Here is a 12878-nt window from a genome sequence, read left to right as displayed (position 1 = left end):
AAACTTTTGATGTGCAGTATGTCCCTAATCTGAACCATCATACATATAACACACACTACTCCTAACCTTAACCCTTAGAAATCAAAGTTATTGCCAGCAAAAAAAGCAAATTTTATATTAATTTTCTTACTCATTGCTCATTGAATGAAGCAGAGAAATTCTGTCAAAAGTGCAGGTTCAAACTTGTCGATACACGATGTAAATCGACTGCAAATGTACGGTCTTATATATATATTTTAATAACATAATTGTTCATTAAAATACCTAATATAAAACACTTCATAATTTGATTATTTAAATACTATAGCAAAAAAAGACAATAATGACTTCTAAGGGTTAAGCAGTCATACTGTACACCTACCATAGCCTTTTAGCTTGACCAAAAATGGCCAACAATAAATAGACCTCTGAAGTCGTGTGTCATTCTGTAGTAGGTATCATGATCTGGGTCTAAGCTTGTTTCTCTGTCCCAAAAACGAATGCCGTTTTCCAAAGTCACTGCTATGATGTCCTGTTGTAGACAAAAATGTCCCAACCCCAGTATGTTCTACCTTACGAAATGTTTTCCTCCACATGGCTCTGGGTCCTCCGAACGTGATCGTTAACGTTCATGCAAGCTAACGGTGCTGCACACTGAATTGATATCATAAGACTGATCTTACCAAAATACCCCACAATACCCAGCACGCTTCATGGAATGTGGTGGTTATAGAGTAACTACACCCCCCTACTTTCAGCTGACTCCACCCTGGCTCACCTTTAAAAAATGCTCAAAAAAGGGAGGGGCACGCTGGGAGGGGCACTGCAGTGATCTACAGGTTTGGAAGTGGGGCTGAGAGGGAAACTGGGTGGGCTGGGCTGCTTTGTTTTTATAGTTAACATTAGCTACCACAAAATATGGAGAGCGACAGAATCAAATGGCACTTTTGTGACTGAGAGTCTTACGAGGTTGACGATTTTTCTCCACCACCATCCCCATCTTCACCGAGGGAAGATGTTTCTGATCAGGCAGTGCGTCTTGAGCCCCTGACTCAAGCCGCCAAAGAGTTAATGTAGTGCCAGAAAATGATTAACACCGAGCAGCAGAGGTGCCGAATGGTAGAACATTCCCTAAAACTGGGACAGCCAGCTCCTAATGATCTGTTCAGCAGGTCCATATTCAATATCACCCGAGTCCTGACTTCTTAGATGCCCTGAAGTGGATTTCTTTGAACACTAAGTTTCATTCAGTTTGACATCAAGGTCACAGACTGCATCACCGGTCAGTCAGAATTTGCTGCAGTGGCCCTAAATCCTCACGTTCTGCAAGCTGTTCATGGCGCTTACCGGTGTTACATCCGATTCAGCTCCACCTCAAATTCACGTTCCCGTGTACAAACTGAGCCCTCGGTCGCACAAACTCACTGAACAGAAATCAACGGCAAGCAGGAAAAAAGTTCGGACGGAAGGGTGATGCAGTCAGTAACAATGGCCATTTACCATTAACCTTTCTTGAACCGTTCCAGTGTTGCTTGCCGTTGATTTCTGTTCAGTGAGTCGCGCACAAGGGTCTGAGTTATGAAGGGAAACGAGAATCGGATGCAACACCGGCAGCTTTATGGAGACTCCTCACTTAATCGGTCCAACATCTTTATTACAAGCTAAGCTCGGACTAACTATTTACAGTTGGTACAGACAGCTGGCAGATCGCAGCCTTGTGAGGTGGTGCTGGGGGTCTTTAGCTCAGCATGTGAGTGTGGTTCTGTCCTCACTCCACAGTCCTGTGCTTACATATTAATGTGTGTGTGGCACAAGTAGGACGTCATCAGGGGGCGGTAACGTTTGACTGATCTGCATCCGTGCCTATAGCAGAGTTGAACCAGAGGGGGTGCTGCAGAGGCGGAACTGACCATGATAAAAATTATATTTTTACAGTTTGGAAAGATGTTCACATCTTACGCAAGGCTGGTATATTTTATTATTACAGAGCAGAGCATTTCAGCTGTTAATGAAAAAAAAAGGTCTCAGGGTGGAGTTACTCTGTAAGATGTTTTAGCGGGAGTAGGCTAATGGGCAGTTTGACATACATTAGTTTGAACATATGAGTGTTAGCTTGCTAATGGCATGAATGTAGCAATATTCATATTTACACACCCTAACAGTCTCTTTATTGAGAGGATCCAGTGAAATTCAGGGGAAAAATGTAAACTGGACACACTGTATCGGCTTTGGAGTATTTTTGTTTACCACAGGGGGCGACAGAGGTCATTTTCAAAAACGTAATTGATTTTTGTTCTAATTCATTTTAATTAATCTCCATAGATAAAATCTGCTTAGACCTGGAAAGTCCTAATATGGGCACAACATTGAGTACAGAATGACTTCAGAGGTCTATGGATTCTTCTAGGCACGATTTAGCACAAGGCTACGCAGCCCCGCTAGTGACATCCTGTATAAATAAAAATAATGCATAGCCATGACTTAGTAAGGCATGGGAACAAGATAATTAAGTCAAGGCCACGACTTAGTAAGGCATGGGAACAAGATAATTAAGTCATGGCCATGACTTAGTAAGGCATGGGAACAAGATGATTAAGTCATGGCCATGACTTAGTAAGGCATGGGAACAAGATAAAGTCATGGTCATGACTTAGTAAGGCATGGGAACAAGATAATTAAGTCATGGCCATGACTTAGTAAGGCATGGGAACAAGATAAAGTCATGGCCATGACTTAGTAAGGCATGGGAACAAGATAATTAAGTCGTGGCCATGACTTAGTAAGGCATGGGAATGAGATCCTAATGCGCAGCCATGACTTAGTAAGGCATGTGAACAAGATAATTAAGTCATGGCCACGACTTAGTAAGGCATGGGAATGAGATCCTAATGTGTGGCCACAACTTAGTAAGGCAGGATCTCGCTCCCATGTCTTACTAAGTAATTGCCATGCATTAGGATCTTGTTTCCATGAGTTAATAAGGCGTGGCCATGCATTATTTTCATTTATATATGTCACCAGCAGGGCTCCGTATGAGGCTGTTTACGTAATGCTGACTGGTGGCTATTTGCTTTCATTGACTGTTAGCAACACTAACATATTTGACCTAACTATTCCTTTTAGCATCAAACCCGACCCCTGCCCCTACCCCTGACCAGCCATCCTCAGAACAACACAGTCCATCACCCAGTCCATCCCCTGCAGCTAGACCCTCCCATCTGTCTTTCGTTGGGGATGAGTTTACTGATTATGATCATATAACTGGAGTGACTTTGTGCCCAAAGATTTGTATTAATAGGTTCTTGTCAGTTTATTACAAAAGGTCAGCTAGACTTTAGCCACCCTGCTTATGTGAAGTTTTGATCAGGGTCGCATGTGTTTAGGATCCAATGTATTGTAAAACTGCAGAATGTGCTTTAACATGAGCCTTCAGTAGAACGGCTGTGGAAGTCTGTAGTCTGTATGTGAAGCTACAGTTTAATGAGAACATGTGATTGTATGGATTTTTCTTGATAGTTCATGTATAGTTCAACGTATAGACAGACATGTAAAAAGTTATGTTCTCTCATTTTATGCTAATATTCAATGATAGTTCTATTTTTGTTTTAGCAATAAACCGTCAAGCTCCAAACAGCTTGTTTTAAAATGTGACTCTCAATAAAATCATTAGTGACATTTCAGCAAAAACATGAATAAAAAACAAACATAATGGAGAAGAAAATGAAAAAGGAAAAAAAAAAAAACGAACGGGGTTCCGTTCGATAATCCAGTGCACTTTGGCTACGTTCACATTACCAGGCTGAAGTGACACAAATCTGATTTTTTGCCCTAATGTGATTTGATGTTTTCTGGGCTGTGTGGACACAAATCTGATCTTTTCAAATCCGACCTGAGTCACTTTCATATGTGGTCCTAGATCGGATACGTATCCGATTCATGGCCATGCGACCTTAATGTGACGCTCAGAACGGACTTCATGTGCTTTTTCTCCACTGTGCGTGCGCCATTATTCAGCGTTACCATGGCAGCAGCGCCGAACAGAAGTTAAAGCCTGTAAACGGTGGAAAAGCAGCTCATCTCACCTTTTTCTCCTTCGTCTCGCTCTAATAATGAAGCTGAGAGCTGATCAGAGTTAATTATCTTCTCAGCGAAGCTCGTTCTGCTCGTTAGTTTGTGCTGATGAGGCATGCAATTCATTCACGTGATGTTACTGAGTAGGATGAGCTCATGAGGGTCATTTCAGGATGCGGGTTCATCACATTAATGACGGATCTGAGTCACTTACCTAAACGAGTGTGAACCATCCTGTCAGAGAGATCGGATTTGAGCAAAAAATCGGATTTGAGCAATGAGGCTTGTAACGTGTAGGACTTGTAGGTCAAGAAGAGTTTGGTCAGAAATGTCCACTGCCTGTACATTGTGTAAACAGAATATTTTAAAGTGCTATTTAGCTGTCAGTGGTATAATTAAAAAGAATTCTGTTCACTGCAGCCGACCAGTCTAGGGTTCCTGACAGTTAACATTTCCTGAACATCCCTCTGGCCACGAAGCCGACACCACTCATTTACATGGGATTATATTAAACAGGTGCCGTTGTGCTCTAAGGGGAATACAAAATGTATTCATTTGCAAAGCAATTACTTGAAACTTGAGCCAAAACTGCCAGCAGGAGTTGAGCAGAATGATTTAGTCAATAAAAGCCTTCTTATCAGGGATCCGTTAACTGCTGCTTTGCCAGTGCACAATAAACAAAGCCCACGTGCCAGGAAACATCTGGTTTGGTTTTACTCTCTTGATTGGGGTTTTTTTGCAGGCACTGGCTCAGGATCAATAACCATAAACACTAACAAAGATTACAAAGCAGCTGGTGTATGTGGGAGGCGGGGGGAGACTTCACTGTCACCTTATGGTAAAAATTTATGAACAACTGCATCTGGTCCATCTGTGAGGAACTGATAGAGTGAACTTTATCTACTGAAATAAGGCGACATGCATTCAGAATGGTTACTTTCTGTTAGAACAAAGACTCCTTCAGTAGGCCTGTCGGCAAAGTGTGCCAAATCCTTCACGTTTGTCTTCCTGTTTCATTTGTAGGGTTAAAGTAAGGAGGAAAAATATTCATGTTTACGTTGCCTAGTGAATTGTTACCACAATACTTGCCATGCCCTCAAACGGTTCACTAAACGTGCTGTGAGCATCCTGACCGCTTTTAACACGTCCCAGACGAGCTGCTGTGGGTGTTTGGATGATTCAGAGCATTCACATCATCAAGCAAATCAAGATTATGAAGGAAAGTCAGAGTAATGCAGGGCCAGACTTCAACCATGTCACATTAACGGTTCGCCAGTGTGTTTTTAAAACATAAATAAGCAGCAGCGTGACTGCAATACTGTATCCTGTCCACAAGTTCAGCCCTAATTTATTTTACCCACAGAAACCCCATTGGTAAGGAAAGACTTTCCATAGAGTGTCCACCTTGATGCAGCTGTGTCCATTGTTAGTGAGGGACGGTCTGGTGTCCGGTGTTTGTGATATGCGACGTGTTGTGAAGTCCTGCACTCTCAGCTTCTGACACAGAACTGACCACACACAGAGTGACCCCCAGCATAGTGAGCACCATCCCCAGCACAGCTCCTGACACATAGAGGGGAATAATCATTAATGAGCATATTATGCAGATTGTAAGAAAGTTATACAGTTGTATGCAAAAGTTTAGGCGCCCCAGTCAAATTGTTTTGCATTTCTGCATATTTTAATGCACAATTACTGAATTTAACATACTGGGGGTGAAAAAAAGATCAAATATGGCCTGGCATGTTTTATATTTTATGTTTTATATTTTGTTTTATTTTTTTCCAGTGTGGTAAATCAAAGTCTGTTCATGTGGCAGCCATCTTTGCAACGCTATTGGGCAGTTATTTCCAGCCACACAAGATCAGACTCCTCTCTCTTTGAATGGAATATTCAAGACTGAGGGTCAAATTACTTTTATTATTTCAAAAACATACTGGTAAAATCTGACAAAAACCTCATAAATAGTTTGTAACGTTTGGCTCAGTAATGCACAAAAAGTATGTTTTTCGGTTGTTCTAGCTACTGCGCTTGCACAGATCTCCACAATGAAAGAGGACTTTACTTGCTCACGGCGTGGCCAGCAAGCTGATTAGCTCTTTTTATTAAAGGGCAGGATTTTAAACAGATGCCATGTTGAACGGTACAAGCTTTTCCTTTCATATTTGCACCAGTGACCATCTCGTCCTTTATAACGTCAATTTATAACTGGTTAAACTGAGCAAATAAACAAATTGTGCACTAAAATTTACTGAAAATTTCCTGTAAAGGGCACTCATTTTCACAATCAACAAAGCATGTAATTAGACCAGGGGTGCTTAAACTTTTGCACACGACTGTGTCGCTGTTGTTAAAAATGGTCATTTTATGATGCACGTCAAAACCCTCCTTAACTTTATTGTACGTGAATGTAAAGAGATTTTATTCCAAGTTATTTTGGATTGTTTATTAGTCCATTCATCATAAAATGTTCACATGAAATGCATTTTTTTAAATGGTCATTTTTTAAAATAGTGTAAAAAAAAAGGGCTTATATCTGATAGTGTCCATGTACATACCTGCAGATGATGATGCGTTACCATTTGTAAAACCTAGAAACTGGGACTAAATCTACTCTAGAAATATAACATTTATTTGTGTAGTGTTCATAAATATGAGGGCGGCATGGTGGCGCAGTGGGTAGTGCTGTCGCCAGCACCCCACCGTGACCCACAAGGATAAGCGGTTTAGATGATGTATGTATGTATGTATATATATATATATTATATATATATATATATATAAAAAATAATATATATATGCCGATACCAATAGGATTCTGAAATTGTGCATCCCTAGTAATTATACAGAAATCAGACTTACTCTTCCCTCCAAAATCCTCCCCAAGCAGTTTTCCAGTGAGCAATGTAAACAGGAAGCTGAGAGAGTTCACTGTTGGCACGGCCAGCGACAAATCTACAACAAACATAACAGTCATCAGCCACTGAGAAGCCATAAAACTCCTAACCAGTTATCTCCACACATCACCTCTTCACCTCTATAACAATACAGTTCCCATCTCAGGAACCCCTGAAAGGGGAACTGTATTGTTATAGTTCCCCTCTCAGGAAACCCCTGAACTACAGAACGGTTCTGATTTATGGATCAATCACTGATATAGCTGGACAGCAATACGACCTATATGTTCAAAAGTTTGTAGGTCATTTCTTCTGAAATGAAGGGTACTAAAAGTGAGTTTGTGCTGCAGTAACAGCCTCTACTCTTAAGGGAAGGCTTTACACTAGATGTTGGAACACTGCTGTGAGGATTTGATTAAGCACTAGTGAGGTCAGGTACTGATGCTGGATGGTCAGTTCTGGATTTACTCCATCACTCTAGAGGACGCAGCTCTACTGCTCCACAACCCAATACTGGGGGGGCTTTATACCCCTCTAGCCCACTCTTGGCATTAGATATGGTAACCTTAGGCCAGGGTTCTTCAACACCAATTCAGGGCTCGTGTCCAGCAGAGTTTAGTGCTTTTCCTGGTTAAACAAATGAGTGAACCAGGTGTGTTTGTGCAAGGAAATCATCAGATTAGCCCTCCAGGACTTGAGCTGAAGAGGATCCTGTTGTTTTTGGAGCAAAACAGGCTACTCCAGACTACTGTGAATTTTACTGGTCAAGGCTTTCCTGTGGAGACTGTAGAGCACAACTGAATGCTTTTGGTGCACCTTAAAGTAGCTGAATTCACTTGTCAGAAGGGTCTGGATACTTTCGGACATGCAGTGTTTTTCCCCTCTATGGATTAATCATTGAACCACAATATAGTTCCCTGCTATGGGCCAATCATTAGCTAATGCAATTGTCTAACTGACCTGTTGTAGCGAGAGTGAAATAGAACACCACAGAGCCGCTCTGGTTCAGCAGGAACGGTAAAAGATACTGTGAAGAGAAAGGCATAAATAAGCACCCAGTCAAATGACAGGGTTTTGTTGATTTTCCAAGTGTAAACAAGTGAACACATCCTCTATAGAGAACATAGTTTACACATTTTAATGCACAGTCTAAATTTATCATATTGAGGAAAAATGTAAAACTTAAAATGTGGCCACTGCAAAAGTTATGGCACACTTTACATATTTTATGTTTTTTTTTTTTCAATATGTTAAACTCAGCAAATAAACTTGAAGGGAAATGCCATATTTAAATTTGTTTCCTGTAGAAAGTTATTTTCACTTAGAAAATCAATAAACCATGTAATTTGACCAATCAAACTTTTGTATATGACTGTTTTTGGTGAGTGAGAAGCATATAATGCTTTGATAATGGTTGAGAAATGTGACATTCAGTCAAACAGCACAATTTTGATCGCTAATTAGACAATTTGGCCACTGTGGTTACACAGAATGAACCGTTATTGCTCTTGCAGGTATTAATTGGTAATTAACTGTCAGCTAAAACTTACTGTCGCAGGCCTGGTTCACACGCCAAATAACATGACCTAATTCTGCTTTTGAGCATATGCAATAAAACTGTAAGCAAAACTGTTGGGTTTAATTAACAACGTATTTGTGGAATTAAAAAAAAGTCTTCATTTATTTAATGTTCTGTATTTGAAGAGATCTGTGAAAAGGATAGCAGGCCTGGTTCAGATCCATTATTCGGCTAGATCTGCCTTATCTTCTGTATTCTAGATCTGAGAGAATAAACATGACCCTCTTACACTTGATTTTGAAATAACTTCACCTTAATGTTGAGAAAGAGGAATTTTACTTCAGCCAGAAGCTGAGAGATTCTGCTCCCTTCCTTCACATGCTCAATACCCACAGTTCCTTTCTTCAGGAGTGGGTTGGTGACCCCCCACAACACAGCGACCAGAAGGAGCCACAGTATATCCACTACACAAAGAGACAATGAGTTTACATGCACAGATACACAGCCAAGCATCAAGTAACAATAAAAATCTGCTTTTAGACATTCTGTGCACAATTTAATGCAATTTTAATGTTTACATGCAGAAAAATAGTCCAGTTACTGGCAAAAAGTAATTTACGGTAATAATCTGATTAAAGTGTTTACACAGAGCCTAACAAAATTCAGTTTCTATGCTGATAGATGCTGGATCTACTAAGAAGCTCCACAGCACTCTTTACTTAAAACTTATGCATAATTAACTCATTAAGGTAAAAAAGTCATTCATCAGAGTGGTTTGGAGTAAAATGCTCCGTACTAGATAAAAACTAAAACTAAACTAAGAACAGTTGCGTTCATAGTGGTGGTGATAGAACCCAGACGTCCGAAGAATTTAATGCCTCTAAAAGCTCCCTCACAGAAAGTTAATACATGAAATGGTTATGAATTCACTGCCTGCTGCCTGAGACACTGTTTTACGATAGTTTTGAGAAGGTTATTTTTAAAATATATGCACAGTAAAGATGGGGTTTTGGTGCTCATTACTTTACCCAATTTACTCCAGATTTACTGCATATTTACTCAAATTTACCATCATCATCATCCCATATAAAACTCAGACTCGTGTAGGTTCACTGCTGGTTTTGATAGTAAATAAAATGTCTATATTGGTGTTGTAGTCATGCTGACCCCCTGGTTCCTATCACCACCACTTTAAAGACATCTGAGTCTGTGAGTTTCTCTACAATGAACCATTTCACATCAAACCACTCTGAATAAATCTTTTGACATCTCAACGGATGCACTATGCAGAATTTTTGAAAAACCGGTGGAATTCCCCTTTAAGCACTGTTTTGATCTGATGCATCTGTATTTCTGCTCGAGCTGTATTTTTTTGCCAAACGACTTCTTTTTGATTCGTTATTTCAGATCAGTAACTTTGCTGGAGTAGCGGTTTAAAACACGAACAGTTTGGATTTTATTTCGTTTTCTAAAAAATCAGACAGACCAGTCAAAACAAGACACCAAACAACACACAGATATCTGCGCTGCTTCAGCTAACGAGTAAATGAAGGGTGCAGTTTGTGCTACAGAGGTTTAAACAGCCGTTTAAACGTGTTTAATGTCATCTGAAGTCAATAATTTCTGAGGATAATTAAAATAAGAGACTGAAAACCTGTTTACATGAAACACACCTACTGTTTTCATTGTGTCTTCTTCGTGGTCCTGCTGCCTCGCAGTGACCGGGCGCACCAGCGCTCCCTACTGGCCTTCAGGAGAATCGGAACACAAACACACTATGAAGAAGTCTAATTTGGTCAGTGTTTTCTGAGCTCGGCCTGTTGTCCGAGCACAAATCTGTAAAAATCCTTCATATTGCCACATTACGGAGCTACGGAGCTTTTTTTATTTTTAAGACAGCATGTATTTATATACTAAGGCCACAATATAACATATTGAGGCCATGAGAAACCTAACTTAATATATTCATTTGTGTCTCAATATATTAATTTGTGGCCTCTATATATTATTTTGTGCCTCAACATATTATTTTCTGGCCTGAATATATAAATTTGCGGCCATGTTTTATTAAAAAATAATCACTGTGTCACCAGAGGCTCTTTAACAGTGCAAAAAACGAGTTAATCACCTAATTTATCATGTTAAATTTGGCCTGTTGGTCACTTAGGACTACTGAGTTTTAACAAAACAACAGAAAATTTGATTGTGAATACAATTATGAAAATTACATATAATAAAAAATATGGGTTTTGTTATATTAATCCAATTAATCCAAACTACAAAATTTATAAAAGACCAATAAGAAGTTCTGTGGCATTTTCCCCCATAATACTTAATAGTTGCTGGACCTAAATTGGTCAATAATAATAATAATAATAATAATAATAATAATAATAATAATGTGTGCCATCATTTGAACGTGGCTCAGCATCAGATTTTAGAACAAGAAATATTTGTTCTACTGCTGTACTTTATTAATAAAAATGAACTCACAGTGCTTGTCAGATTTATTAATCTAACTTTTTCAAGTTTTTTGATTATTAAATGACTGATGATCACTGGTGGGCTAACAAATGATGCAGAGAAACAGATGGACTTCTATTTGTAACTGCAGAGCTGCACCTGTGTGGTAAGTGGAAATGATAAAATGAACAATGAGTGTAAAAAACAAAGTACAGGATATTTACAACTCAGGGGATGTTGACTTTAACGGATGCACATGAACAACGTGCTGTGAGCAAAGTATACAAACGTCCTAGTGCAGAGTCCTGCGGAACACACAGCTGTGAAAGAGCCATGATTTGGTGTGAAACGCCCCGGTCTGGAGAAATACTGAATCAGGATTGTTCACAGTGGTGGTGATAGAAACCAGACATCCACCTCTAAAAGCTCCCGGCAAAGAGCGTTTTACCATAAATGGTTATGAATACGCAGCTTGACGCCTGAGACATTGTTTTGCAACAGTTATGTAATAAAGTTTTGGCCTAAAATGTCTTTTTAATCCATTTATTTGAATTCTTTCATGGTGGAGGGATTCATGAAGAGCATTTTGAGGCAAAATAGTCCCACAAAAATGTATGTATTCAGGTTTTCCACTATTTTATCATCTTTAACATCACTTCAAAATCTCAGAAGACTCGTGTAGGTTCACTGGTGGTTTGGGATAGTAAATAAAATGTCTATATTTGTGTTGTAGTTCTGGCGACCCCTGGTTCCTATCACCACCACTGTAAAGAAATCTGAGACTGTAACTTTCTCTACAACAAAGCATTTCACATCAAACCACTCTGAATGACTTTGTTCATATCGCAACGATGGAATTATGCAAAAATATTTGAAAAATCGGTGGAATTCCCCTATAAGCCTGAGTGCTTAAGAAGTTACACAACTCAAGTCTGTTGATTGGTCAGCCAAAAAGGGTTGTTTTCTGAAGTCTCTGAAAAACTTCTTAGCTTTTGAGAGTTAAAGCTGTAGCTAATCCCAAGTAATGGAAGTTTATAGCCACCAGATAGCATCATGCTATATGAATAAAAATAGACAAAATGACATGAAACAGCAGCTATTTGAAAGCTTGAATGCATCCACACTGGTCTATTTTATGGATAACAGCATTTCACACAGTTTCAGAAACAACCAGCTAGTCTAGGACAACTTAACAACTCTGTGTGGTGATGTAGGCATGCTGTTAGCATGATGCTAATCTGTGGGGCTTCCATTACTTCTTATTTCCAATCTCCTGTTGAAAATTATGCCTTTGTTCCAGTTGTAACATGCAGGCATTTAACAAAAACCACAAATATGGGACCATTTAGCCAGCTATTCATGGTCTTCAGATGTGCTAGATAAGCTGGATGGGGTGATTTGGGTTGGAGGTGAAACTTGCAGGTAGACGGAGGCAGAGGGCTAATAACTACTGCTTTAAATATATTATAGTCCAGTCTTTCCGAGGACCAGTTTTGGAGTCCAGATTTAGCTCCAGAAGGACTTAATCATCAGCTAACAGCTAAATAGCAAAGCTAATGACAGGTGCAGGAAAACACAAAGCTATGCAGTTCCAGTTTCCTGAGTGGAGCTGGTAGAGGCCTTTACACTGTAACTGGTGCACATCAATGGAATTTATCATTGCTGTTATAGAGTCATTGCTGTTTTAAAGCAGTGACCATAAACTCATTAAGCTAGAAGGACTCCACCCTTTCTAGATGAACTGTGGCTATCATACTCATTCCTTCATACAGAGTCAGACAATTATTTTTACTTTATTTGACTGTAAAACAGCTAAACAGTCTCTCTTACACAGTTACCCAGAAAGTAAGCATACATCAGTCCGCTGGCTTGGTAAGGTCAGCACCCCGCTGACTGTTTGCCACTGCTAGTCCACCCTCGCACCACCCAGATTACTGTCTAACTGCTTT

The 12878-nt window shown here is 39.6% G+C and overlaps 1 protein-coding gene across 2 annotated transcripts; it reads right to left on the bottom strand.

Moving 5' to 3' along the window:
* Positions 1 to 4061: 4061 nt before the first annotated feature.
* tmem234 (transmembrane protein 234) lies at positions 4062 to 10204 on the bottom strand. Of its 2 annotated transcripts, none has more exons than XM_036575172.1 (5): positions 10140 to 10204; positions 8779 to 8930; positions 7908 to 7974; positions 6913 to 7005; positions 4062 to 5613 (listed from the first exon to the last, which is right to left on the bottom strand). In XM_036575172.1, exons 1-5 carry the CDS (start codon positions 10150 to 10152, stop codon positions 5477 to 5479), a joined length of 462 nt encoding a protein of 153 aa, XP_036431065.1. In that variant the 5' UTR covers positions 10153 to 10204; the 3' UTR covers positions 4062 to 5476. The 2 variants fall into 2 exon arrangements, with proteins under 2 accessions (XP_036431065.1, XP_036431066.1); XM_036575173.1 differs by having other exon boundaries at positions 10144 to 10186.
* Between the last annotated feature and the right edge of the window lie 2674 nt (positions 10205 to 12878).

This window comes from Colossoma macropomum, unplaced genomic scaffold (genome assembly GCF_904425465.1).
Source record: "Colossoma macropomum unplaced genomic scaffold, Colossoma_macropomum, whole genome shotgun sequence".
NCBI lineage: Eukaryota > Metazoa > Chordata > Actinopteri > Characiformes > Serrasalmidae > Colossoma > Colossoma macropomum.
This window is presented reverse-complemented; position numbering and strand designations above follow the sequence as displayed.